Below are 27,330 nucleotides of genomic sequence, written 5' to 3'. Positions count from 1 at the left end.
ACTAGCGGCTGGGAGGGCAGGAGGGGAGGGCTCAACCGACCGACCGGAGATCGGGGTGGCGCAAGCGGGGAACAATCGGCTAGGAAAGTGGGGGGGAGCGGCAAGGTCTGGAGTGAGCGGCTGAGGTGGGGGAAGCGGCCGGTGGGGAGGAGGGAGAGAAGGCCAGTTGCCAAGGAGGGAGAGCGGCCAGTGGGGTGGGAGCTAGTAGCTGCGTTCGGTGAAATCAGTCCTGTTCAGTCATATAAATGAATCATGATAACGAATTGGCAGCACATTTTATATTCTGCCCGATTTTCCTTTGGGGTGCCAATTCACTATCTTCCAATGGAAAGTCAATCATAAAATTCCTTGTGTATTTAATAGGATTACTGGAATATTAAATAGATCTGAGGTTTACAGTTAGTATCCAAGAACTACATAGTAGCATATTACTGGGCTTTCATCCAACTTAATGTAAGGTTAGTTTGCTAGAACAATCTAGCCATAAGCATTTCCTGCGATAAATTGAGCAGCGCCATCTTTAATCCAGGCAGCTGCCTGAGCGTCACAGACACTGACGTTCCAGTTGAAGAGCCTGCATTTGCACATGTGCAAGTACTGAGCCACCTAGTGGTTGCATTGTCAGCAAACACAGCCAATCATTACAGGCCAAATGGTTTATTTGGCGGGAGAGGGTGCAAGGTGGGTGTCTGATTCCAAAACATTCAATAGATTGTTTTGTTAAAATCAAACAGAACAAGAGACTCCACTGTAATGCCAGCTCCACCAATGTTTTACAGATTATGTAGTCCAACTGCATGGACATAGAACTCAAGTAATCTGATACAGGCAGGGTGAGGTTGTATAATCAGATACAGGCAAGTGTGAGTCCATGTAATATGATAGGGGCAAATGAAGGTCATACAATCTTATACAGATAGTGACTGGTTATGGAATCTGGTAGAAATAGTGGATGGTGAAGGAATCTGATAGGAGAATCTGATGGTCATGGAATCTGGTGGGGGAAGGGACCGGTCAGGGAACTGTTAAAGTTAGGGGCCAGCCATCTGCATGATACATGCAGTGGCATGTCATGTATTCTGAAGCAGGAGCTGGTCATGTAATCTGATAGAGGCTAACACAGGTGATGTAATCCTTATAAATTCAATGAGCATAGAAGACTGCATAGAATAGCTAGCACAGCCACGAGCAGATCCTTTCTTAAAATTTGAAAACACAGTCTATCAATGCTACAGCGACACTGATTGAGACAAGGACAAGTCACATAATCCAAGCAACCTGATATGGACAAGAACAGTTTATCTATTCATTTCACCCAGACAAGACAGGATGTGCAGCCAGTTTCACGGATATGGACAAGTACAGGTTGCATATTTAGCCATTTAATTCACATAGGTCTTTCCCGTTATCCACAGGAATTGAAAAGGTTCTGTCCACATTATGGGAGTATAAAAGCATGAAAAGTTAGCATTTGTAGCATTTATATTCCATTAATTAAAGGGGATGATGGGATTGCAGTGATTGAAATGGGGAGCTGTTGGTGGGAGTTCCTAGCCCTCAACAGGAAAATCCTCCAATTACACCTTCAAAGACATCAAACTGACACCAGTTGTGCTCTTTTTAGCTTTGAAAGGCCACAAACCTTTAGCAAAATAAGATAATTAGTCACAGAGCTGATCAACTACATGATTTACAGCAGAGTGGCTTCAGTGTGAAGTAAAGGTTTCCAAAAACAATGTATTTCCTTTCTCTGAGTTAGGCCTTGGGAGGGGAGAATGTAAGGCTGAGTGGCAAAGTCTTATAACAGTGGATTGAGTCGGGCTAGGGCAGGCAAGGGGACCAGACCCTGTCTTAATGAACTGGATTTAGTGGAAGATCTGCCTACCCTCTCATGCCGGAATTTAAAGCTCTGATTGAAACAGGCCTCACTTGCCAAAGACTTGCGAGTTGGTAGGTAAATTGGCCATTGTAAAAATTGCCCCTAGTGTAAGTAGGTGGTAGGAGAATTGAGGGAAGGTGGGGATGTGAGAGGAAAAATGGGATTAATGTAGGATTAGTATAAATGGGTGGTTGATGGTCGGCACAGACTCGGTGGGCCGAAGGGCCTGTTTCAGTGCTGTATCTCTTTATAACTCTATGATTCACCAGCTGAGCAAAACTCAGAGTATGAGGTAGGATTTCCCAACATGGCTTCAGGACCCTGACGTCAGGGTCAGCCGGGGGTCAGAAGCCTGCCCCTGTGGGGAACAGTCATCTGGCAATGATTTTCCCCACAGAGGCCAATTAGTGTCCAGAGGGCAGGGTCACAGTCCAAATAAGGACGACGGGCCAAAGAAGGCCCTCCAGCACTGAAGAATCAGCAGCTTGACTTTTCAGGTAAGAAAGAGAGAGGGTGCCACCATTTTGAGATGCCCTCTACAACCTTTTCATGTTTCAAATAAAAAATTGAATCAGCAGCTGAGCCACCATTGCGGAGGGGGAGCTCCTCCACAGGGCATCCTGCAGCTGCAGCTGAAACCAGGTAGGCTGGGAGGGCCACAAAGCCTGCCTGGAGGGCTGACCCCCTGGCCTGCTGCCGAGAAGCCACCTCCAGGTAACTACACTATTCCCTGATGCCTCCAGGTGCCTGGAGGCCGGCTGGAAAATTTCAGTCAGCCACTGACTATAGGCCTTAACAGGCCTTCAAGCAGGTTTAATTGGTTACCTGCTGCTTGCGGGCAGGTAGCACTGCTGAGCCCTCCCCCACATCGCTCCTCCGGGAAAATGGCCCGGGGCCTGGATGGTGCTGGGGGACTGGCGGCACAAAATTCCGCGCCTCATCATCTCCGTGCTTGCCCCCACTGGGGCCTAAAAATTCGCCCATGTAGTCTCCCAACTGAGGAAGCTCTGAGTCAAAATTTATAATATATACTTTAAATGGAAAAAATTAAATAATTCTATAAAAAACAGAACAAAAATGTCTACATAACATTGTGGTCATTTAATGTTAGAAATATTTGCATCTAATTTTAGGCCAACATGCTTCTAAGGCTTAAGTTGGAAATATCATCATGGAAGGTCACAGACCTGAAGCGTTAACTCTGTTTCTCTCTTCACAAATGCTGCCTGACCTGTTGATATTTCCAGCATTTTCTGTTTTATTTTGAAGACTTCTTAATTGATCAATAAACCTTTAGAATTCACCCGCCTCTATTTTATTTTTGTTCACTGTTTACTTTTATACAGCTTTACTTTCAAAGTAGCTGTCAAGAGTGATGGTGCATGGAAGTGGTTATCCAGCACCACACACACACACAAATTAAATCTAGTTTTATGCTACATAAGGGTGGGAAAGATCTCAGTTCATGTAAATGGTTGAGTAATTTACTCTGAAGTAATGCTGATGTGATAAGCTTCAGGCTCATTAGTTCCATCTTCCAATGTCATTCAGCGGATTATTTTCCTGATCCCTCTCGTCAACTTTGCAAATAGTCCAGTACTGTTTGGAACCAGAAAACTGAAGCCAGTGTCATTAGTGCTCTCCTAATGTCTTAAGTGTTCCAATAAGACAGATTGCATCAGAGTAGATTTTCATCTGCACTTCCTGGACATGAATCATCACCTGGACAGACATTCAGAAAGGAAACTCAGGTATGGGAGAATTCAATGATAGTAACCATAGTGGTGCTTGCTAATTCTACTCTGCTGTTGAAAAATCAATAGGAGCAGAGATAGGAGACTGGACTGGGAATAAAATGGGTGACAGCACATTAAAATAAAATTTTACTGCAAGTTGCCAGGCTTACTAATTTAGGAAAATAGGGACAAGAGGAACAATTCAAACTGTAGAGCCAGTTCCACCATTCAATGGCTGATCTGTCCCTCAAATCCCATTTACCTACTTTTCCTTCATATTCCTTGATTCCCTTAATGAACAAAAATATATTGATCTCAGTCTCGAAAGCTTCAATGGACTCATTATCTACAGCTATTTTGGGCAGCGAGTTCCAGATTTCTAATACCCTTTGTGTGAAGAAGTACTTTCTGATTTCACTCCTCAATTCACTTAAATTGACAGAAAATTGAGCATGATCTGTCACAGCTCCTTTCTGCCTGATCTTCAGTTCAGCAGAATGCCCATGCAATAAAGAGGGAAACCTACCTGAGAGTGTGTCTGCCACAGCATTGAGGAAAGAGGAAAAGACATAAACTGAATGCAATCAATGATGATATCATCTCAGAACTTCTCAGATTTTTCTGATTACAGACGATTGGTACTGGAGTGACCCATTTATACTCTGCTGTTGAATCAACAACAGGAGGGAAGACAGGCGGCAGGATAAAGGAGAAAATGGACAACGGTACTTTAAAAATCAAATATCAGTGTTAGTTGCCAGGCTCATTTCTCCTCTCTCAGTCATTGATTTTCAGACAGTAAGAGCAGAATTTTTGCCCCAAATGGGGGAGGTGGCGGGCGTTAAAATTCACGCCCTGGCCTGCGTCCCAGTTTGTCAGCATCATCCCACCCAGGGTTATTTTTCTGGAGGCAGGGTCAGAGGCAGAAGAGCTACCCATCTGCAAGTGGCAGGTAGTTAATCAAGGTAAGTCAATTTTTAAGAGGCTGACTGGAAATCCAGTCAGCCTGTGGAGTGCCTTAAAGGAGGAGAGAGAAGTGGAGAGTTTTTGGGAGGAAATTCTAGCTCTTTGGGCTCAGAAGACTGAAGGCACAGGCATCAATGTTGGGGCAAAGGAAATGGCAACCGACAATTCAAAGGAGGTCTCCCAGCAGCAGACTGGGGCGCCTGCGCTTCAGGCAGGCTATGAGGCCCTCCCTGCCTACTTGGCTACAGCTGCGGCCGCAGGCTGTGGCCTTTTTAATTTAAAAGTTTTACAAGTTGCTGAGAGGGCACCTCAAGAAGTAGGCACCCCCTCTCGCTCTTACCCGAAACGGCAGGCTGAAGATCCTTCCAAGCTAGACAGCCTCCTATTGGCCTTCCAGCTTCAAGAGCCAACCCAATGTCCTTAATTAGACAGCGAGTGCACCCTCTAGCCACCAATTGGCCAATTCAGAGAAAGTCACTGCTGGGTGTGAAATCAGGACACCTTTTGAGCCAGATTACATTCAGTGGTCAACATTGGATCCAACAACTACAACTTGCATTTACATAGCCCCCTTTAACATATTAGAACATCCCAAGGTGCTTCAAAGGGCCATAACCAGACAAATACTGACACTAAGGCAAAAAAGGAAATATTAGGAAAGGTGGCCAAAAGCTTGATCAAAGAGGAAGGTTTTAAAGAGTGTCTTAAAGGAGGAGAGAGAAGTGGAGAGTTTTTGGGAGGGAATTCTAGTTCTTCGGGGTTAGACGACTGAAGTCACAGGCACCAATGTTGCGGCAAAGGAAATGGCAAACGACAATTCAAACCAAGGCCTGTTATTTACCATTTTAATTTGTAATAAAGCACCATTCTACTTGGCTCCACCCCACTCTCCCTTGGCCAGAATGGCAGCCAATTGCACAATTGAGTCTAATCCAAAGTCCATTCACAAACAAATGACCCTCCCTGTTAAGCTATGAGCAGTTTATTTTCAACATGCTTTTGTCTTTACTAGATCATTGGTGGTAGAATTGCAATATCAATGACCAGCAACAAAGAGGAATACATGAATGCAGTCCCTTCAGGCTATGGATACACTTCTGAGCATCTCTATCTTTCTCCATCCTTACCATCTTTGTAGGGATGTACGTAGCCAAATATCCGAAGCCCATAATTTTTCCATTTTGGAGAAACAGCAATCTTGTTTACTGAGGTACGTGTCTGAAACAAAAAGACAACTTTTCATTCCTCATATTTATCCACTGATCATTACAGGCTTACGCATTAGTCACAACATACTGAGGATGCTGGAAATCTGAAATAAAAACAGAAAATTCTGAAACACTCAGGGGTCTGGCAGCATCTGTGGAGACAGAAACAGAGTTAACATTTTGGGTCGATGACCTATTATCCCCTGAAATGTTTCCAGCATTTTCTGTTTTTATATCATAAACTCGGACAAGTGTCCCTCAATGAATTTGCCCATTTTTGTGATATTTCAAGAGTAAGGGTTTTTCCCTTTCTCTGTGCAGGTCGCTCATCAACTGTCCTCAGCCAGAAGGAGCAGACTGTGTGGGAATGATCTCCTGTTCAATTGCAGTAAACTGCAGCCCTAACCCCAACCTCACAAAAACTTTGTCTACTTCACAACCAGCCATTCTTGAAGGCTCTTTGAGTGAGGTTGCCAGATTAATGTCAAATAATTCCAAATGTCGAGTGCTTTGTGGTAAAGACCAGCAACTGTGCTAAGACTCCCAAACTCAAACCACTTCGGTGAGCAGAAACACGCTTATGCCCCCTTCCACAAATCAGATTCTAGATGTAGAAAAAGTAAAACAACCAATTATGCTACCCTATTCCTTAATGGAGCTCACTATAATTGTTCTTACAACACAGTAATATATGAAGTATATTTTATCTGAAATATTAGTAATTGCTTAACTAACAAAAGTCATAGAAACATAGAAGTCTAAAGCTGAGAAGGGGGCCATTCAGACCATCATGTTGGTTCTCTGAAAGAACTATCCACTTAGTCCTACTTCACTGGACACTGCCCATCCCCTTTTAAATACCCCAAAATAGCAAAGAGTTAAATGATCAGATAATCTGTTTTCTTTTGGTGATGTTGGCTGAGGGATAAATATTGACTCACTTGTTTTTCTCTAAAATAGTGTCATGGGATCGTTTAGGTCCACCTAAGAGGGCAAATGGTGGCTCTGTTTACCATCTCTTCCTAAAGACGACACAACTGCCAGTGCAGTATTTTCTTAGCACTGCACTGGAATGTCAGCCTAGATTTTGTGCTCTGGAGTGGGGCTTGAACCCACAACTTTCTGACTCAGAGGTGAAGTGCTTGAGCTGACACCCACCATCAATGGAACACGCAGAGAAAAGTGCTTTCTCCATGGAGTGGCAGGAAAAGCAAGAGAGCAAGTTACCCACTGCCAATCTCATACACCTCCTGGTTCCAACTTCAAACATCAGTACCAGCAGAGACTTAGCAGCAAGTTGTCAGCCTCCCTCACGACTGGGGAATTGTTCACGGTGCAGAAGACTTTACGAGAGGACAAAAGTAACAGGGCAACGGGGGAAGGAGGCAGCAAGTCATTTGGAGAATGGTGATCCATCCTCCCATTGTTACCTTTCAAATTTCTTGCATTGAGGCCAGAGAAGAGATGCCATTAGGTGGAGGTCTAATCCTGCAGTTTACTTACGTGAGGGTAGAGTGGAAAATGAATATTCTTCCGAAGTTGATAAATTGAAGAGCCGCACCAATCCTCAAAAACATGAAGGTTCACTTGGCCTTTGTACTGCAAAATGACAAGCAAGCAAACATTTATCATAATATCTCAGTCCTGATGGTCAAATGTACATGTAATACAGACAAAACTTCATTTCAACATTGCAATTCCTTGTGGAATCAGAGAATTTTTAAGGATATATAGCAATGTTCCTTCTAATTTTCCGTCAATGTGCACGCTCGTTTCTTGCATTGTGTGATCCTGTATCTTAAAGGGAACATTGCTTGTGTGCGGCTTGTTTGTCCCCTGTGAAGCACATTCCCGATTGCTGCGCAGCTTAAAGGGAACACTGATCCATATCACAAGGACTCTTTTCACAGCATGGCTAGTATAAACGTACATAGGCTTGAGTATCCATATAGAATAACTCAGACTGTTGCATCCTTGTAGAATGGCATTGTGTTATTGACACAGAAACATTTCCTAATGTCATAAGTATCTTTTGTATTCCAGTCATGGGAAGAAATAAATAATTCAAAAATTATGGAACTCAAAAACTTAGTGACTTTGAAAATACTGCACTAAAGAAATGCCTGAAAGTAATTTCACTTTTTTACTCTGCCTTCAAAAAGACAGCCCATTGGATCATTGAATACTCAGATAGAAAATTGGGAAAGGTTTCAAAATGGAGTGCTTGGCACCATTCTAAGAAATAGAACAATACAGGTTTTACATCTCATTAAAAACAAAACCCAAATGGAAGAATGTTTGCTACTTCCTTAAATTAATCAGTGGCCAACAAAGTTGCTTCTAATGTAACTGAAAGAATTAAGAAATATCCAGTGATAGAGTGAGATGGAAGGAGAAATGTAAAAATGTTACTTTGTTCTTCAATTCCTCAACTAAGCAGGAAAGCAAGTTAGCCCCGGGCGAGCTGGCAAGGTTTTTCTATCTTGGCTCATGGCAGGAAAAAGTGACTCCCAAACTGCAGACTCAATCTCATTGTTTCTGTACCCGGGTTGGCCAGAATGAAAAAGTAATTCTAGGCCCAGTCTCAACTAGCTGTCTGTGTGCTGGAAACACTGACAAGTTAATACTGCACTGAGTTACTTTTGTCAAAAACTTCTAAAATGCAGTAAGAGCAATAAGTCAGAAAAAACTGTCATTAAAAGGTCACCAGGCTCAGAAGAAATACTTGACTGTTGTAGAAAAGTGAAAAAGCACTGACATTTCTATTATGCTCAGAAAAGGAACGTAGGCGATATAAGTGCCATCCAAAATCAGCTGCAATTTGCTGTTCTTTCTATTGAATTATATTTGAGAAAAGAAAGTCCCTGATAATTATTCTCCTTGAGGAGAAGTGGGGGAATATTTTGGAGTCAAGATGGCTCCAAGATCACATGTCCAGTAATGGGAAATTGGAATAAAAACAGAAACTGCTGGTAATACTCAGCAGGTCTGGCAGCATCTATGGAGAGAGAAGCAGAGTTAATGCTTCAGATCTGTAACCTTTCATCAGATTTCATTTTCCAACCAAGGTAAATAAATGAATATAAAAGTTAACTATATTTATTAATTTGAGGTCAGGTAAACTCTTTAGTAATCATGTTATTTTATCTGGTGAAACTTACTTTTGTTTTCAAGGTGTGCAGTTATCAATTTGCATACACGATGAGAAATTTGATGCATGAGTGCAGTGCATTTCAAAAATGCCAAATTCAATGTTGCTGCACTGCCTATGAATTTAAAAATATGATAAACATACACAATATGTTCTTTCACTGGCTGGAATTGTTTACAAGCGAGAACCTGGCCAAATTCAACAAGTTAAGAGGGGAAGTGGAGAGGAAAATACAACTGGCAAAGAGAGAATATGAAAATAGAATGGCAGTTAACATAAAAGGGAACCCAAAAATCGTCTACCGGCATGTACATGGGTAGTAAGAGGCAGAGTGGGCCCTATTAGGGACAAAGAGGGTGATATATGTTTAGAGGTGCAGGGCAAGGCTAGAATAATTAATGAGTAATTTGTATTGGTGTTTACTAAGGAAGAGGATACTGACAAAACATCAGTAGAATCAGAGATGGTAGAGGTAATGGATGGGGTGAAAATTGATACGAAGGATGTACTGGAAAGGCTGGCTATGCTTAGAGTGGATAAGTCGCCTCATCCGGATGGTTTGCATCCCAGGTTTCTAAAGGAAGTGGAAGTGGAGGTAGTGGAATGGGTTTCCATAATCTTTCAATTTTCCCTAGAAATGAGGGAGGTGCCAGAGGATTGGAGAGTGGCAAATGTGACAGCCCTATTCAAGAAAAGATGTAAGGACAGTCCTAGTAATTAAAGGTTAGTCAGTTTAACATCAGTGGTGAGTAAGGTTTCAGAAACAATAATCAGGGAAAAAAATCAACAGGCATTTGGAGAGGTTTGAATTAATTAAGAGCCAGCACAGATTTGTAAAAGGCGGATCGTGCTCGACTAATCTAATTGAACTTTTTGATGAAGTAACAGAAAATGGTTGTTGAAGGGAAAGCAATGGATATTGTCTATATGGATTTTATGAAAGCTTTTGATAAAGTACCATATAAAAGGCTGGTTAACAAAATTGAGGCTTGTGGAGCAGGAGGGTCACTGTTAGTTTGGATAAAAACATTGGCTTAAGGACAGAAAACAGAAAGTCATGATAAATGTTTTTTTTTCAGACTGGAGAATAATATACAATAGTGTTCCCTAAGGATCAGTGTTAGGACCACTGCTTTTTGAAATATATATATTATTGATTTGTATATAGGAATACAGAGTAAAATTTCAAAATTTGCCAATGATGCCAGACTTGGAGGTGTGGCAGTCAGTTAGGATGATAGCAATCTACTGCAACAGGGCATAGATAGGCCAGCAAAGTGGGCAGATAAGTGGCAGCTGGAATTTAATACAGAGAATGTGAGGCGATGCATTTTGGCAGAAGGGATAGGGAGAGACAATATCGTCTTGATGGCACAGTTCTAAAGAGTGTATAGGGATAGAGGGACCTGGGGGGGTCATGTGCATAGATCTTTGAAGGTGGCAGAACATAGTAAGAGAGTAGTTAACAAAGCATATGGAATCTTGGTGTGAGGCTCACATAAAGTGCAGTGATTAAAACTACAAGAACTGAAATGGAAAAATGATAAAAATTGACTTTCCTTTTTTAAAAATGTAGAATGCTGAAAAAGATGGCCGCAAGTGTATTTGAACATTGCCACACTGTTTGGAACAAAGAATGCCTAAACAGGTTGAGAGGTGTCAATTACACCCATCCTGAATTGAATGGGTTCTACTGAAACAAAGAAGGTATGAAGTGGAAACATAACCAGATTATTCTCATCCTGGGCTATTGTGTGATGTGATAAACTAGACTCTGATGTGATAAACTTTTTACCTTAAAAGGACAGCCCTCGAGGCAGAGAGAGAGAGAGAGAAACCCAGGAAGAAGCATCACCAAAACCTTGTCCAGATAACAGCTGGGAGAAAATCCAGCTAGCCAGAAGGGAAGGAACACTGCCATAAATTCTACTTATGCAGCGGTGAACTGTAAGTGATCCTCTGTCTTCAAACTGAACCTTCAACCAAGACAGAAATCTACTAACAGCTCAGGCCGACAACCAAAGAGAACTTGACCTCTGAGAGAATTCATCAGGTTTACCATGAACCCAGAAATCCTACCTCACTTAAAAAACACATCCCTTTTCCTCTCTATCTGTCTCTTATTGTGCATGCGATTGAATGCATGAGTGAATGCAGTTGCGACAATATTGGGATAAGGCATTCTTCTTCTTTGGCCTCCTTGTCTCGAGAGACAATGGGTAAGTGCCTGGAGGTGGTCAGTGGTTTGTGAAGCAGTGCCTGGAGTAGCTATAAAGGCCAATTCTAGAGTGACAGACTCTTCCATAGGTGCTACAAATAAAATTGGTTGTCGGAGTTGTTACACAGTTGGCTCTCTCCTTGCACTTCTGTCTTTTTTCTTGCCAACTGCTAAGTCTCTTTGACTCGCCACTCTTTAGCCCCACCTTTATGGCTGTCCGCCAGCTCTGGCAATCACTGACAACTGACTCCTACGACTTGAATGTCACAGGACTTCATGTCGCGTTTGCAGACGTCTTTAAAGCTGAGACATGGACAGCCGGTGGGTCTGATACCAGTGACGAGCTCGCTGTACAATGCGTCCTTGGAGATCCTGCCATCTTCCATGCGGCTCACATGGCCAAGCCATCTCAAGCGCCACTGCCTCAGTAGGGTGTATATGCTGGGGATGTTGGCCGCCTCGAGGACTTCTGCGTTGGAGATATGGTCCTGCCAACTGACGCCAAGGATTCTCCGGAGGCAGCGCAGATGGAATGAGTTGAGACGTCACTCTTGGCTGACATACGTTGTCCAGGCCTTGCTGCCATAGAGCAAGGTACTGAGGACACAGGCTTGAAACACTCGGACTTTTGTGTTCCGAGTCAGTGCGACAATTTCCCACACCCTCTTGGCCAGTCTGGACATAGCAATGGAAGCCTTTCCCATGCGCTTGTTGATTTCTGCATCAAGAGACAGGTTACTGGTGATAGTTGAGCCTAGGTAGGTGAACTCTTGAACAACTTCCAGAGCGTGGTCGCCGATATTGATGGATGAAGCATTTCTGATGTCCCATGATGTTAGTTTTCTTGAGGCTGATGGTTAGGCCAAATTCGTTGCAAGCAGCCGCAATCCTGTCGATGAGTCTCTGCAGACACTCTTCTGTGTGGGATGTTAACGCAGCATCGTCAGCAAAGAGGAGTTCCCTGATGAGGACTTTCCGTACTTTGGTCTTCGCTCTTCGACGGGCAAGGTTGAACAACCTGCCATCTGATCTTGTGTGGAGGAAAATTCCTTCTTCTGAAGACTTGAACGCATGTGAGAGCAGCTGAGAGAAGAAGATCGCAAACAGTGTAGGTGCGAGAACACAGCCCTGTTTCATGCCACTCAGGATAGGAAAGGGGTCTGATGAGGCACCGCTATGCTGAATTGTGCCTTTCATATTGTCATGGAATGAGGTGATGATACTTAGTAGCTTTGGTGGACATCCGATCTTTGCTAGTAGTCTGAAGAGACCATGTCTGCTGACGAGGTCAAAGGCTTTGGTGAGATCTATGAAAGCAACGTAGAGGGGCATCTGTTGTTCGTGGCATTTCTCCTTTAGCTGACGAAGGGAGAACAGCATGTCAATGGTGGATCTCTCTGCTCGAAAGCCACACTGTGCCTCAGGGTAGACACGCTCAGCCAGCTTCTGGAGTCTGTTTAAAACGACTCAAGCGAAGACTTTCCCCACTATGCTGCGCAGGGAGATTCCACGGTAGTTGTTGCAGTCACCGCAGTCACCCTTGTTCTTATGGAGGGTGATGATATTTGCTTCGCGCATGTCCTGTGGTACTGCTCCCTCATCCCAGCACAGGCAAAGCAGCTCATGGAGTGCTGAGAGTATAGCAGGCTTGGCACTCTTGATTATTTCATGGGTAATGCCGTCCTTTCCAGGGGCTTTTCCACTGGTTAGAGAATCAATGGCATCACTGAGTTCTAATTTTGTTGGCTGTTCGTCCAGCTCATCCATGACTGGCAGAGACTGGGCTGCATTGAGGGCGGTCTCGGCGACAACATTTTCCCTGGAGTACAGTTCTAGGTAGTGCTCCACCCAGCGGACTATTTGCTTGCGTTGGTCAGTGATCGTGTCCCCTAATTTAGACTTGAGGGGGGCGATCTTCTTGATGGTTGGCCCAAAAGCTCTCTTAATGCCATCATACATTCCTCTGATGTTTCCGGTGTCAGAGGCCAGCTGAATATGACTGCATAGGTGTTGCCAGTAGTCATTTGCACAACGCCTGGCTGTTCTTTGTGCAGTGCTTCTGGCTACTTTAAGTGCTACGGATGTTAACTTGCTGGGGGCTTTCTTGTAGTTCAACAGTGCAGTACACTTAGCGGCTTTAATAGGTTCCAGCTCTTCAAAGTGAGATTGAAACCAGTCTGTATTCAGCTTCTCACATTGCTTCTCATATTGCTCAATATATAATTAAGCTTCTGTTTCAAATCTACAATAAAATCTGTTGCCATCTGTTTATTTGACAAATAAATCACAAAGAGGTTGAACCTTAACAACAAAAAACACTTAAATAAAAACAAAAATTGCTGGAAATACTCAGCAGGTCTGGCAGCATCTGTGGAGAGAGAAGCAGAGTAAACGTTTCGGGTCAGTGACCCTTCTTCGGAACTGGCAAATATTAGAAATGTCAAAGGTTATAAGCAAGTAAAGCGGGGGTGGGGCGAGAGATAACAAAGGAGAAGGTGTAGATTGGACAAGGCCACAGAATAGCTGACCAGAAGGTCATGGAGCAAAGGCAAACAATATGTTAATGGTGTGTTGAAAGACAAAGCATTAGTACAGATAGGGTGTTAATGGACTGAAAATTGAACAGCAGCAAGTACAGACATGAAAAAAAACAGTGGGTAAGCAAACTGAACAAACTAAGATGAAATAAAATAAACATACAAAAAAAATGTAAAAAATGTAAAAAAGAAAAAAAGAAAATGAAAAAAAAACTAAAAATGAAAGTAAAATGGGGGTCCCGTCATGCTCTGAAATGATTGAACTCAATGTTCAGTCCGGCAGGCTGTTGTGTGCCTAATGAGATGCTGTTCCTCGAGCTCCATTAACACCCTATCTGTACTAATGCTTTGTCTTTCAACACATCATTAACATATTGTTTGCCGTTGCTCCATGACCTTCTGGTCAGCTATTCTGTGGCCTTGTCCAATCTACACCTTCTCCTTTGTTATCTCTTACCCCACTGCCGCTTTACTTGCTTATAACCTTTGACATTTCTAATATTTGCCAGTTCTGAAGAAGGGTCACTGACCCGAAACGATAACGCTGCTTCTCTCTCCACAGATGCTGCCAGACCTGCTGAGTATTTCCAACATTTCTTGTTTTTATTTCAGATTTCCAGCATCCGCAGTATTTTGCTTTTAACAAAAAACACTTGCTACGGTCAGGTGGGAGTTGAACAGGGGGAATCACCCTCACTCCTCACCATGTGACCGTAACATGGGGCTTCATAAATGGAGTTATTGAGTACAAAAGCAGGGAAGTTGTGATGAACATTTATAAAGCTCTGGTTAGACCACAACAAGAGTATTGCGCCCAGTTCTGGTGACCACACTTTAGGAAGGAGGGTCCTTGAGAAGGTGCAGAGGAGATTTACCAGAATGGTTCCAGGGATGGGGGATTTTAGCTATAAGGTTTGGAGGTGAAGCTGGGGTTATTCTCCCTGGAGCAAAGGAGATTGAGGTGAGATTTGCTCGAGGCATAGAAGATTATGACCAGTTTAGGTAAGGTAGATAAAGAAAAGCTTTTAGTACAAGGACTAGGGGAGGCAGATTGAAGGTTTTGGGCAAGAGATGCAGAGAGAATGTGAGGAAGAATGTATTTACGCAGCGAGTTGTAATGACCTGGAACTCACTGCCTAGGAGAGTGGTGAAAGCAGAGACGATGAATGATTTCAAAAGGAAATTGGATGGGCATTTCAGGGAAATAAACTTGCAGGGTCACGGGGATAGAGTGAGGGAATGAGACTGAATGTCTTCCTTCTGTGCCGTAATGACTCTATGACATACTGCTTACAGCATTCCTACAAATAATGTGTCACCCAAAAAACGAGCTGGATGTGTTCTTTAACACCCAAAGTTACAGACCAAATTGGACATCAGCATCACTTCTCCTGTGTTGACGGATCAAACAATAAAGGTTTCATCAAACCTGGCTACTTAAGCATTTGGAACACCTTGACTAGTGCCAATGCGAATTTATTATGCATTACATTGATGTGCTTTTGTTGCCTTTAAATAAAGTTTTGGTAATTATGTTTTACTTAAGATTTTCCTTGAAAGCAACGGATTAAACAGACAATGGTCAGCACCTGCTTTTCAGGTTCTACTTTGAAAATGTTTTACTGAGGAAAAACATCAACTTGGAATTGTTATGCCGTTAACATAGGGAAAAGAAATCACCAAAGGCTTCACAGAGGCATCATTAAAAATATCTTTTCTCTTAGTCTTTTTGAAACATACTGTAGTAAATTTGGACTTTGTGTGACAGCATAAAATGGGTAATTGTGAATCAGCAGCCCATTTTAAATCTCTCATGCATTTTATTCCCACCGACCTCAATGACAATAAAAACGGGATGAGATGTATAAGGAGCTACAGATTCGCTATTAGTTTAATCTCACAAAATCAAAATCTACTGTATTATTCTTCATTCCAAGAGGTCAGCCTGCATGCATAAGTGACCTGGCATGAATCAACTAGCAATGTCCCCTTCTGTGACTTTTATTTAGCACTGCCGACTCACAAGATTGGGAACTCAGCTCTGTGCAATTCTGTTGCCTATTTGGCAGTATTACAGATTAACACACTAATGTCCCCTCTTATACTTATTCGTAAATTGAAGCTTCGTAAATTTCTAAGAAGTACAAAACAAAAGAAAATTCTTTATCAGCCTTGGCTCAGTGGTGGTACTCTCATCTCTGAGTTCAAATGTTATGGGTTCAAGCCTAAGGGGAGGCAGTGGCACCGTGGTAATGTCACTGGACTAGTAATCCAGAGCCCAGGCTAATGCTCTGGGGACATGGGTTCAAATCCCACCATGGCAGATGTTGAAATTTGAATTCAACTAATAAATCTGGAATTAAAACTATGAAACCATTGTTGTAAAAACCCATTTGGTTCACCAATGTCCTTGAGGGAAGGAAATCTGCTGTCCTTACCTGGTCTGGCCTACATTAGACTCCAGACCCACAGCAATATGGTTGACTCTTAAAATGCCTTCTGAAATGGCCTAGCAAGCCACTCAATTCAAGGGCAATTCAGGATGGGCAATAAATGCTGGCCTAGCCAGCGACGCCCACATCACACAAACGAATAAAAACAAAAGCCCCATGTGAGCAGTTGAGCACATAACACTCCAGTACAGTACTGAGGGAGTGTTGTGCTGTTGGAGGTGCCGTCTTTCAAATAAAACATTAAAACAAGGTCCCTCCTGCCCTTTCAGGTAGATGCAAAATATCCCATAGCACTATTCAAAGAAGTGCAGGGGAGGTTCTGATGAAAGGTCATAGACCTGAAACATTAACTCTGCTTCTCTCTCCACAGATACTGCCTGACCTGTTGAGTATTTCCAGCACTTTCTGTTTTTAGTTCTCCCCAGTGATCAGGTCAATATTTAACCCCCAAACAACATCAGTAAAAAATAAATTACCTGGTTATTTATCGCATTGCTATTTGTGTGCAAATTGGCTGCCATGTTTTGATACATTACAAGTGACTGTACTTCCCAATTGCTAGCTTAGCTGTGAGATGCTTTAGGATATCCAAAGGCTGTGAATGGTGCAACATAAATGCATTTTTTTTCATTCCATTTGGAGTATAAGCTACCACTAACTTTAACTTTGTAAAATTTTGGTTCATATGTACTGCCAGTCCTCTCACAGGTTAATGCAGATTCCTGAAGGTTCCCTTCAGACATATTTTAAACCGCTACTAAAACACCAGGCCAAATGCAAGAAAAATAAGATCAGTGCAGAACTGAGCTATCAAATGCCATCTGAAGTAGCAACAGGATAGCAACATTCATTAAAGGCAAACAGTGTGGATGATCAGTGGCCTACATTGAAAGACATTAAGTTCACCAGTGGACAGAGGGCTAGCTGATTAATTAATGAGCATTGCAGATAAGAGAAGTCTCGCATAGAAGCTCCAGAGCGTAGTGCCCGATAATTTGAAGCCAACACGAGAAGCACAGACACAGCAGAGTACTGCACAGAGTGGAGTAATTACTGCTAAATCTCCAATGAACAATTCAGCAGCTATTATGCTTGAACACAGCACAGAGAGCTAATTAAAGCAGGAAGCCAAATCAGAGATGTGCACTCTTTTACTTACATGAGCCAGCAAGATGTGGCTCACAATGAGTGTATCTGCTGTCAGATTTTATAAATATGTCAGATATATATATTTTTCTGATGGCGGTTGAGGTTTCTCTTTGAAACAGTACACAACTGCACTCATGGAGTTATTTTAGTGGAGTTACAAAACCTAACACTCTCTTCGTGCTAACACTTTGACCGAAATCTTACTCTCTCCCTAACATGGCACCCCCCGTGAGCGGGCTGGTAGACGGGGTGGGAGGCATGGGGAAATGGGGATATAAAATTGAATGGAAGGTAGGGGAGTGCGCCGTGCCCATCACCGACCTGCCCCCACTGCTCTTTTACCAGCGGCGGGGAAAGTAACAAATGGCCTGCCCGCCCCAGGCCAATTAAGATCCTTAAGTGGCCAATTAATTGGCACTTATGGGCCTCCTTTTGCCACCGCTGGTATTTTACCAGCAGCAGATGGGCGCTTCAGCACCTGAGGAGGCCACCCAGTAAATCCTGGCAGCGTCCTTGCAGGCTGGGGCGAGGGGGGGTGCCCTCTTGATCGGGCACCCTGTGTCTCATAGAGCGACCCCCAGCAGCACAGGCTGCCCCTACTAAAACTACCCACCCGCCCCGCTCTCTGATTTCCACCGCCCTCGTTAGGGCCCAGCCAATTGTCCCCGGCGAGGTTCGAATTCCACTTACCATTTTGAAGGGCAACATCCATGGTCCTCTTGCTGGATGCAGTCCCAGCAGTGGCCACTGATCCTGGTGGCGCTGCTGGGACTGAAGAACTGCTGGCCCTCTGATTGGCCGGAAGCTCTTGGAGGCAGAGCTTCCTGCCTCAGAGGGGCAGAAATCCCAACTGAGACCAATCAAGGGCCTGGGCCATGCAAAATTGCTGTAAGGCTTCTGGGCCCAATGGAGGCAGGCTCTCCCCCAACTTTTTAACTGGTGGGCAGGGCCACTGCCTCAATGTAAAATTTGACTATTAATGTATGGATACATCTCGTTATAACCTACACCATCATTTATAGGTCAGCTGGATGTCTGATATGAACAGAAATACACCATCAGATTCTCCAAAGCAATGAATGCAGGAACAATTCCTGTCTGGCAGTACAGAACTTGAGTATTGCAACAAATGAAGCTAGCTGTTTCACACTGCTACTATGCAGTAGCAACACATGTGGTATTTGCCATTAACAGGATGCTGCCGTCAAGCCAAAAAGACGGAACTGCCTATCACACAAATGAGTTACGTGATATATGAGTTTCAATGCCAATGTGATGCCAGGTATATAGGCTGTACATCCCAAAGACTGGTAGATCGTATCAAACAACATGTCCCTTTCGCTGTTTGCAACAGGCAAGGTATAGGCAGTACCCAACCAGCCTGTGCTTGCAAAACTCAAAACACAGTGTCCAATGTTAGATGTGATTCCGTGATTGGACAACATTTGCGAAATAATCTTCAGTGTGCTATGAATTGTGCTGACAATCAATTTAAGATTGTCAGTCAGGCTCGCAGTGTAGTGCATTTGTGCGTACTGGAAGCTACATATATTAATACACAGGGGCCTGTTCTTTGCAGACAGGAAGAACATTTACACATATTGTGCCTGTTTCAACTAAACAAAATAAGTGACAGCCATTCGCTAGTTCATTCCTCAAGGCAATGCCTTGACCAATCAGAGTTAGGCAGCCTGGTTTAAATTTCAAAGAAATTAACTGGTGCATTCTCCATGGCAATGCATTTACCAATCAGAGTTCACTTGCCAAACAATCAGCACTCTCTTCTCATACAGTATAAAGTTGTTGCTTTCCCACACATTGGTATTCTTGCAGATTGTCCTGATGAGTGCAAGACGAAAAGCTTCAACAACATGTCTCTATTTTCAGCAATACTCAATTTCTGTTTGCCTGATATGAAGTGGTCTTTTTTCCTGCTTATCTGAGTCCAGAGAGCAAAGGAACAGGTTGGTAGAGGCAAAGTTAAGGAACCAACAAGCGTGCACAAATAACACTGGAGTTAACTAGATAAAACTGTGCAGCCTACCAGCACAGAACAGAACAATGGTAGGATTCAATAATAAAACCAGAAAGTGTTGGAAATACTCAGCAGGTCAGGCAGCTTCTGTGGAGGGAGAAACAGAGTTAACGTTTCAGGTCAATGACCTTCCATCAGAACTGGGAAAGTTAGAAATGTAACAGGTTTTAAGCAAGACAAAGGAGACAGGGTGTGAAAAAGAACAATGGGAATATGATGGAAGACGGGAGGGATTAAATGACAAAAGAGTTGGTGGTGTACTGCTAAAGGGATTGCTAATGGACATGTAAAAAAAACAAATGATATATCCAGAGGAGGTATGAATGGCAAAATGATGAACAGCTGCCATCAAAAGCAAAAACAGGAGAAAAATGAGTTAAAACCAAAACCGGCAAAGAAAAAGGAAACAAAATGGGTGTAGAGGTTGTGATCTGAAATTGTTGAACCCAATGTTGAGTCCTGTCCCTCGGGTTTCTGTTGAGTTTAATTGGAACACTGCAGTAGGCTGAGTACAGAGAGGCCAGCATGAGAGCAAGGTGTAGAATTAAAATGACAAACGACTGGAAGCGTGGGGTCACGCTTGCAGAGGTGTTCAGCAAAGTGGTCACCCAATCTGCATTTGATCTACCCATTGTTCAGCAGACTGCATCGTGAGCAGTGAAGACAGTATACTAAATTGAAAGAAGTACACGTAAATCGCTGTTTCACCTGGAAGGAGTGTTTGTATTGGTAAGATTCATGTTACTTATCCAACAAGGACAATGCTACGTATTAGGACATTGGTTTTCTGAAGCTCCAATAATAGGTCCATCCCTCCAGTATTTACATGCAAATCTTGCTGACTGGTCAATCACCCACATTGCCCTGGAGTACTGTGCACCTTCCCACCTCAGATAATGGATTGGAGATTAAAACAGAAAATGCTGGAAATACTCAACTGGTCAGGCAGCAGCTGTTGAGTCAGAAACAAAGTTAATGTTTCAGGTGATGACTTTTCATCATCAGTGTATTCTGATGCAAGGCCATTGACCTGAAATATTAACCTTGTTTCTCTCTCCACAGATGCTGCCTGACCTGCTGAGTATTTTCAGCAATTTTCTGTTTTTAACTTGATTGACTGTTAATTGTTAACTACCGCTGACTTGCAGTTTTAAAGTACAGTTTCAAAGTAAGAACATTTTGTTAAATTTCAACTTGATGAAAGCACACTATCTTTTACCCATCCTTTACCACTCTCACCAAATTCTTGTTGCCACTCTGTATTTAAGCTGATTAATAGATATTCCCAGCTCTGTGCACAGAGGTCAGGTGGAAAGCCTTGCAGAGGGGAGATGGTGGCGTAGTGATAATGTCACTGGACTAGTAATCCAGAGGCCAAGGCTAATGCCCTGGGGACATGGGTTCAAATCCCCCCATGGCAGCTGGTGGAATTTCAATTAATTAAGAAGTCTGGAATTGAAAGCTAGCCTCAGCACAGGTGCCATGAAACTATCATCAATTGTTGTAAAAACCCATCTGGTTCACTAATGCTCTTTAGAAAAGGAAATCTGCTATCCTGACCTAGTCTGGCCTACATGTGACTCTAGACCACAGAAATATAGTTGACTCTTAAGTGGCCTCTGAAATGATCTAGCAAGTCACTCAGTTGGCAGGGGCAATTAAGGATGGGCAAAAAAGTGCTGGACTTGCCAGTGACACCCACATCCCATGAAAGAATTTTAAAAATCAATGGAAGCAATTTTCCCCTGAGTTTTACAATGCTCCAAAATTTCTGATAAAGCAATACACTATCCTCACAAGGCTAAAATCCAGCCTGTTCCTTTTGAATACTCCACTGGCCTGAAAAGCATCCAATCTGTGCCAAAATAACCTCACGAGCCTACAGAGACTAATAACCTCTGCCCACTCCTGACTCTGCATACACACACCTTATGGCGGCATCTGATTCTCAACAGCAGTTCTACCACCATTTCTCCACCACCCACTTCCCCCACATAAACACATACATAAGAGATTATGTACAAGCCCACAACACTACTCATAGATGTATTTATTCAAAACCGATAGACCCAAACATATGTATTACTTTATAACTTGTATACATTAACATTGATTCCTCACCACCCCGCCCCGCCCAAACAAAACATTACTGTAACTTTGAGGTATCTATTCAACATCAGCAGGCCTTAATGCTTAAATAACATAACTGCAGCTGGTGAACGTAGCTGGTCATATACCACGTTCTTCCCGACTACAAACTACAAATACAAGCAATATTTTCAGAAACATCTAGTCAGAATACATCCGTCTAACTTGCTGAAAGATTAACTCAATTCGCTGAACTAATTGATCTATTTGTAGGAATGGATTATTGGGCCTCTGGCTGAGCATACTCTTCCTCCATTTGGCAAATTAAAAACAGTATCGCTTTTGCAACACAACATAAACCTCAATGTTGAGTAACCGCTTCTTGAATGTTCTTACTGTATGTTATTGGTATCTGTATATTTTTATTGATGCATTGAATTTTACATTCTTGGAGACTTCATTTTCTCGATCTGGAGTTTCCTTTCTTTCTGTCATTTCCTGCAATCTTTCCTTTTCAGTTACCACCCTTCATGCTTCCTGCTGGATGTGGGCTTTTTGGTTAAAAAAAAGAAACATTCACATCAATCTCTCGATCTGTTCCATTATCTAGTATAAGGATGTAAAGGGTTAATACCGAAGACAGTGAGAGACCCCTCCCACTGTACGAGTGATGATGTAACAGTCACAGTGGCAGCAGTGTGTACCATCTACAAGATGCACTGCAACAATGCACCAAGGCTCCTTAGACAGCACCTTCCAAACCCGCGACCTCTACCAACTAGAAGAACAAGGGCAGCAAATGCATGGGAACACCACCACCTGAAAGTTACCCTCCAAGTCACACACCATCCTGACTTGGAACTATATCGCCGTTCCTTCACTGTCGCTGGGTCAAAATCCTGAAACTCCCTTCCTAACAGCACTGTGGGTATACCTACCCCAAATGGACTGCAGCGGTTCAAGAAGGCAGCTCACCACCGCCTTCTCAAGGGCAATTAGGGATGGGCAATAAATGTTGGCCTAGCCAGCGACGCCCACATCCCTGAATGAATAAAAAAAAATCTTAGATCGATTAAACCAAGGCAATATGGGTATAACCAAGTGCAGAGCAAGTGCACAATCTTCAGTTTGGTGGCCTGGCATATCTCAAGATATTAAGACCATGATCAACAACTGTCAGACATGCATGATACAGAGGCCAGAACAGCCGCTGTTGACCATCCGATTTCCAATTAGACCTTGGCAAAGGCTAGGCATAGATTAATGTATGCTTGGTGGGAAGTCATATATCATTCATATCAACTACTTTTCCAGGAAGTCATGATTACATTCTACAAGCACCGAGGTAGTTACCAGAATCCTTACAGACATCTTCGCGACACATGGGATTCCCAATAAAATATTATCAGACAACAGACCACAGTTCGTGAATGAATGTTTTACCCAGCTTGCCATGAAGATCGGCTTCCAGCATCTTATGAGCTCACAGTCCAATGGCGAGGCAGAATGAGGTGTGAGAACTATAAAATCATTGCTCAAGAAAAATGAAGATCTTCCTATCTCACTCCTAGTTTATTGTTCAATGCCACTGCTATGTGGATTATCACCAGCAGAATTACTAATGGGAAGGAATTTAAGAACACAGCTTCCTGTATTGCCTCAACAACTAATGCCAGGATTGAAAACTCAAGACTACGAGAAAGTTCAAGAAACAGAAAACTCCTACAGAAGGCAACAAACCTGGAATTACAATAGGAGATATCGAATTCGAAGCTTACCCAAATTAAACAATGGTCAAAAAGTTTGGATACGTGACCTGGAATGAGAAGGTACAGTAATCCATAAGCATGAGGATTATTAGTGATTGTATGTTATACAAACAAAGAAGGGAACATACGAAGGAATCAGAGGAATAGCATTCCTATTCCATAAAAGCAACAGCCAATAATCCATCTGCAAGATCCAGATGAAGAAAAGCATACCCAAACTAAACGGAATACTATAACCCATAGAAACGAAAAACCCACGTCAGCAACCCAGACTTCCTATGAAAGCTACTGATCATCCCGGACAGATTACAACCAGAGTTGTCAACCCTTGGATGAGACTGAATTTGTAATTTCAGAGACCTAGGGGAGAGAAAGTCATAGGGAAGTTATAAATGTATATAGGTTTGGAAAAATGTTGGATAAAGACTTGGGAGGAGATGTAGTTTTACAGTCAAGTGAGAAGGGGTCGAAGGGCTTCCCTCTTTTCATTCTCCCTGTTTGACTACAACAGGTTTAATTCTTTCTTAAAGTGGCCAATTTAAACTGGCCAATTCAGTAGATGTTTGATTACTTACTTGCTATGATCATAACAAGAACCAATTGGACATGTTTTCTTGAGTTTAACAAAGAAAGAGGTTAACGTTATTGTACTTAAACTGATCTAATGAGAACAATAAACTACATGCCAACTTTCACTCACACACACACTAGAGGTTTACACACATACAAATGGATTACAGAGTGGGGAAAGGTAGATTGGTTGAGGTAGAGCCCATGGAAAACAGGGGTATACAGTCTGTGGCTTTAGGTGATTAGGTTGACTTCTAGCTAAATTTGGTGGCCCTGAGGCTTTTAGTTTGAAGAGGTAAGCTAGCAGCAAAGTCATCTTTTTTTATCTGTTCTTTTTAAAATGTCTTCAAAAAATATAAATTCAGATCTCTAGTCAGTGGATTAAAGAAAATTATCATTCAACAAAGCACATTGGCATGACACCTCCTCACCACACGAAATGAAATGTGAGGACAGGAATATTTCATTATGAGGTCACAAATGAAAAAGAAATTCTGGTTCAGTGAGTCTCTTGGAGACAGCGATGCGGATGATTTCCTCCAATGGGGTTTCTGATTGTAGCCGGAGTAGGCAAAGGTGGTCAGTCAACAAGCAGAGTTTGAAGCTTGTAAGCTGAAATGGAGAGAGAGGGGGATCTCCACTTAGGTCTGCACATGTCAGAGTCCAGAAGTTTTTCCTTTGCTACAGAGAAAAAAAAACTGCTTGAAACCACAGATGGGGAGGGGCTTGTCACATGACAGTCACTCAATGATTCAAACATAGCAGTTAGCAGCATTTCTTCTTGCGAAAAGAAAAAGAACATGCAGTTCCCTTAAATTTCCTGGGTCTTGGTTCTTGCTGGGGAATGAGTAGGCATTTCATCTCCCTCCTCACAAGCCTTGCAATGTAGGATACAGTGTTGCAAATTAGGTGGCCATCCTAAGCTAGCAGCAAAGTCATTTTTTTTTTATCTGTTCTTTTTAAAATTTCTTCAAAAAATACAAATTCAGATCTCCAGTCAGTGGAATAAAGAAAATGATCATTCAACAAAGCACTTTGGCATGACACCTCCTCACCACACGAAATGAAATGCGAGTACAGGAATATTTCATTATGAGGTCACAAATCAAAAAGAAACTGTACACACATACACACTTCTCAGTCTCACTGTCATAGCCATGCTCTGGTTTAGTATTTTTTTTATCCAGGATTGTACATGAGCACAACTGGGGAACTCCAACTGCTTTGACTGGGCTCAATCAGCTTGTGCTCCAGCATATACTGAATTTCCTCATGCATTTCTACAATACTTTCCTTTTCCAGTTTCTCTGTATCAGTGAACTCAACCCTGGATTCAAAGTTGTTCAGACCTTTCTGAAGATCATCCCGTACTTTTTGTACATGTTTTTTCCTGTGCTCCACCAGACAAACAGCTTGCTTTGCAGAGCACATTGCAAACCAATTGTCACCTAGTAAAACAGTAACTTCATTTGTGTGGATTAGCTGTCCTGGCATAATTGGAAATGGGCCAAATGGCACCATAACATCATAAGACAATTCGTCAGGCAAAGTTTTAAGCCTGCCTTGACGTGCTTCATAGTCATTTTGTACTTTAACCCAGTGCTGGTTTTTTTTCCTTGCAGCTTCAGACCACCTATCAATTTCATCCTGCATCTCTTCCGGTTGTTCCAGCTCATCCAGCCTGGCCCACAATTCCTCCTCAGTTAGGATACTTGACTTGCAGTCACCACCACCATCACCACCCTCCAAATCTGCCACAAAAAACTTTATTGTCTGAGGGTTTTCCTTTGGCTTATGAGCTTTTCTGTGTCTCCTTGAATTTGGGTCAGTTTCCTGGGACCTAGGCGATAAGGATTTTGTTTTATGGTCGGAGTCTTTCCTACATCACACATCATGTAGGGTTAGGGTTGTGCACCCTGGTTTGTCCCTGCAGATCTGTTTAAACACTATGAGCAGCCTTGTTAGGTCTCCTCTCTGTTCTGTGTTTAAATAGGACAGTCTTCTTCTTTGGCCTCCTTGTCTTGAGAGACAATGGGTAAGCGCCTAGAGGTGGTCAGTGGTTTGTGAAGCAACGCCTGGAGTAGCTATAAAGGCCAATTCTAGAGTGACAGACTCTTCCACAGGCGTTGCAGATAAAATTGGTTCTCGGGGTTGTCACGCAGTTGGCTCTCTCCTTGCGCTTCTGTCTTTTTTCCTGCCAACAGCTAAGTCTCTTCGACTCGCCATTCTTTAGCCCCGCCTTTATGGCTGCCCGCCAGCTCTGGTGATCACTGGCAACTGACTCCCACGACTTGTGGTCAATGTCACAGGACTTCAGGTCGCGTTTGCAGACGTCTTTAAAGCAGAAACATGGACGGCCGGTGGGTCTGATACCAGTGACGGGCTCGCTGTACAATGTGTCTTTGGGGATCCTGCCATCTTCCATGCGGCTCACATGGCCAATCCATCTCAAGCGCTGCTGGCTCAGTAGGATGTATATGCTGGGAATGTTGGCCACCTTGAGGACTTCTGCGTTGGAGATACGGTCCTGCCACCTGATGCCAAGTATTCTCCGGAGGCAGTGAAGATGGAATGAATTGAGACATCGGTCTTGGCTGACATATGTTGTCCAGGCCTCGCTGCCATAGAGCAAGGTACTGAGGACACAGGCTTGATACACTCTGACTATTGTGTTCCGTGTCAGTGCGCCATTTTCCCACACTCTCTTGGCCAGTCTGAACATAGCAGCGGACGCCTTTCCCATGTGCTTGTTGATTTCTGTATCAAAAGACAGGGTACTGGTGATAGTTGAGCCTAGGTAGGTGAACTCTTGAACCACTTTCAGAGCATGGTCGCCGACATTGATGGATGGAACATTTCTGACGTCCTGTCCCATGATGTTCGTATCTCGAGTACAGTGTCTAATTTCCTTAACATTTCAGTATTAGCTAAGCGGAGGATAGGGGGTTCGATTTGGGAATCCTTCCAGCCTCCTTCTAACTTATCCTTACTGTCCCTTTCACCCTCCTCCTTCTGGACTGCCTGACAGACTTGTGCTTGTTTGTCCCTTTCCCAGCTGTGATATCGTTTTAGCATATTGATGTGGCACAGCCTTTGCTTTTTCCTATGATTTGGGGTATCAATTATATAATTCCCCTTGCTAATTCTCTTTATTATGCTATAAGGGCCACTGAACTGGTCTTTCAATGGTTCTCCCTGTATTAGTAATAGCACTAACACATGGTCTGTGGATTGAAATGTTCTGGCCTTGGCATGTTTAGCTGCCTGCCTTTTGATAGCTGTCTGGGAGGTTTTTAGGTGTTCCTAAGCCACCACTCAGGATCTCGTGAGCCATTCTCGGAACATGGAGATGTAGTCTAACAGGGAATATTTGTCCCTGTGTCCCAAAAACCTCTCCTTGATTAGTTTTAGGGGAGTTCTCATCCCGTGTCCACAAACTAATTCAAAGAGCCTCAAGCCAGTGGACTCATTGGGTGAGTCCCTGGTAGCAAACAGATGAAATCCCAGCCCTTTGTCTCAGTTTTGAGGGTTGTTATGACCAGATGAGAAAGAGGTCTAGGGTTCCCTTTTA

The 27,330-nt window shown here is 43.0% G+C and overlaps 1 protein-coding gene across 4 annotated transcripts in view; it reads right to left on the bottom strand.

Moving 5' to 3' along the window:
• Positions 1-27,330, bottom strand: part of b4galnt4a (beta-1,4-N-acetyl-galactosaminyl transferase 4a) — a 973,366-nt gene that overhangs the window by 423,116 nt on the left and 522,920 nt on the right. For all 4 annotated transcript variants that reach the window (XR_010976333.1, XM_068045982.1, XM_068045983.1 and 1 more), the window contains exons 4-5: positions 7,293-7,388; positions 5,709-5,799 (exon numbers count right to left, since the gene is read on the bottom strand). Coding sequence is in view for 3 of the 4 variants with exons in the window: in XM_068045982.1 (XP_067902083.1) it covers positions 5,709-5,799; positions 7,293-7,388 (187 nt within the window). In the remaining variant the exon portion in view is untranslated. The remainder of the gene's footprint in view (positions 1-5,708; positions 5,800-7,292; positions 7,389-27,330) is intronic.

Source organism: Heterodontus francisci, chromosome 14 (genome assembly GCF_036365525.1).
Source record: "Heterodontus francisci isolate sHetFra1 chromosome 14, sHetFra1.hap1, whole genome shotgun sequence".
Classification (NCBI taxonomy): domain Eukaryota; kingdom Metazoa; phylum Chordata; class Chondrichthyes; order Heterodontiformes; family Heterodontidae; genus Heterodontus; species Heterodontus francisci.
The sequence above is the reverse complement of the archived record's forward strand: the minus strand, read 5'-3'. Positions and strand labels throughout refer to the sequence as shown.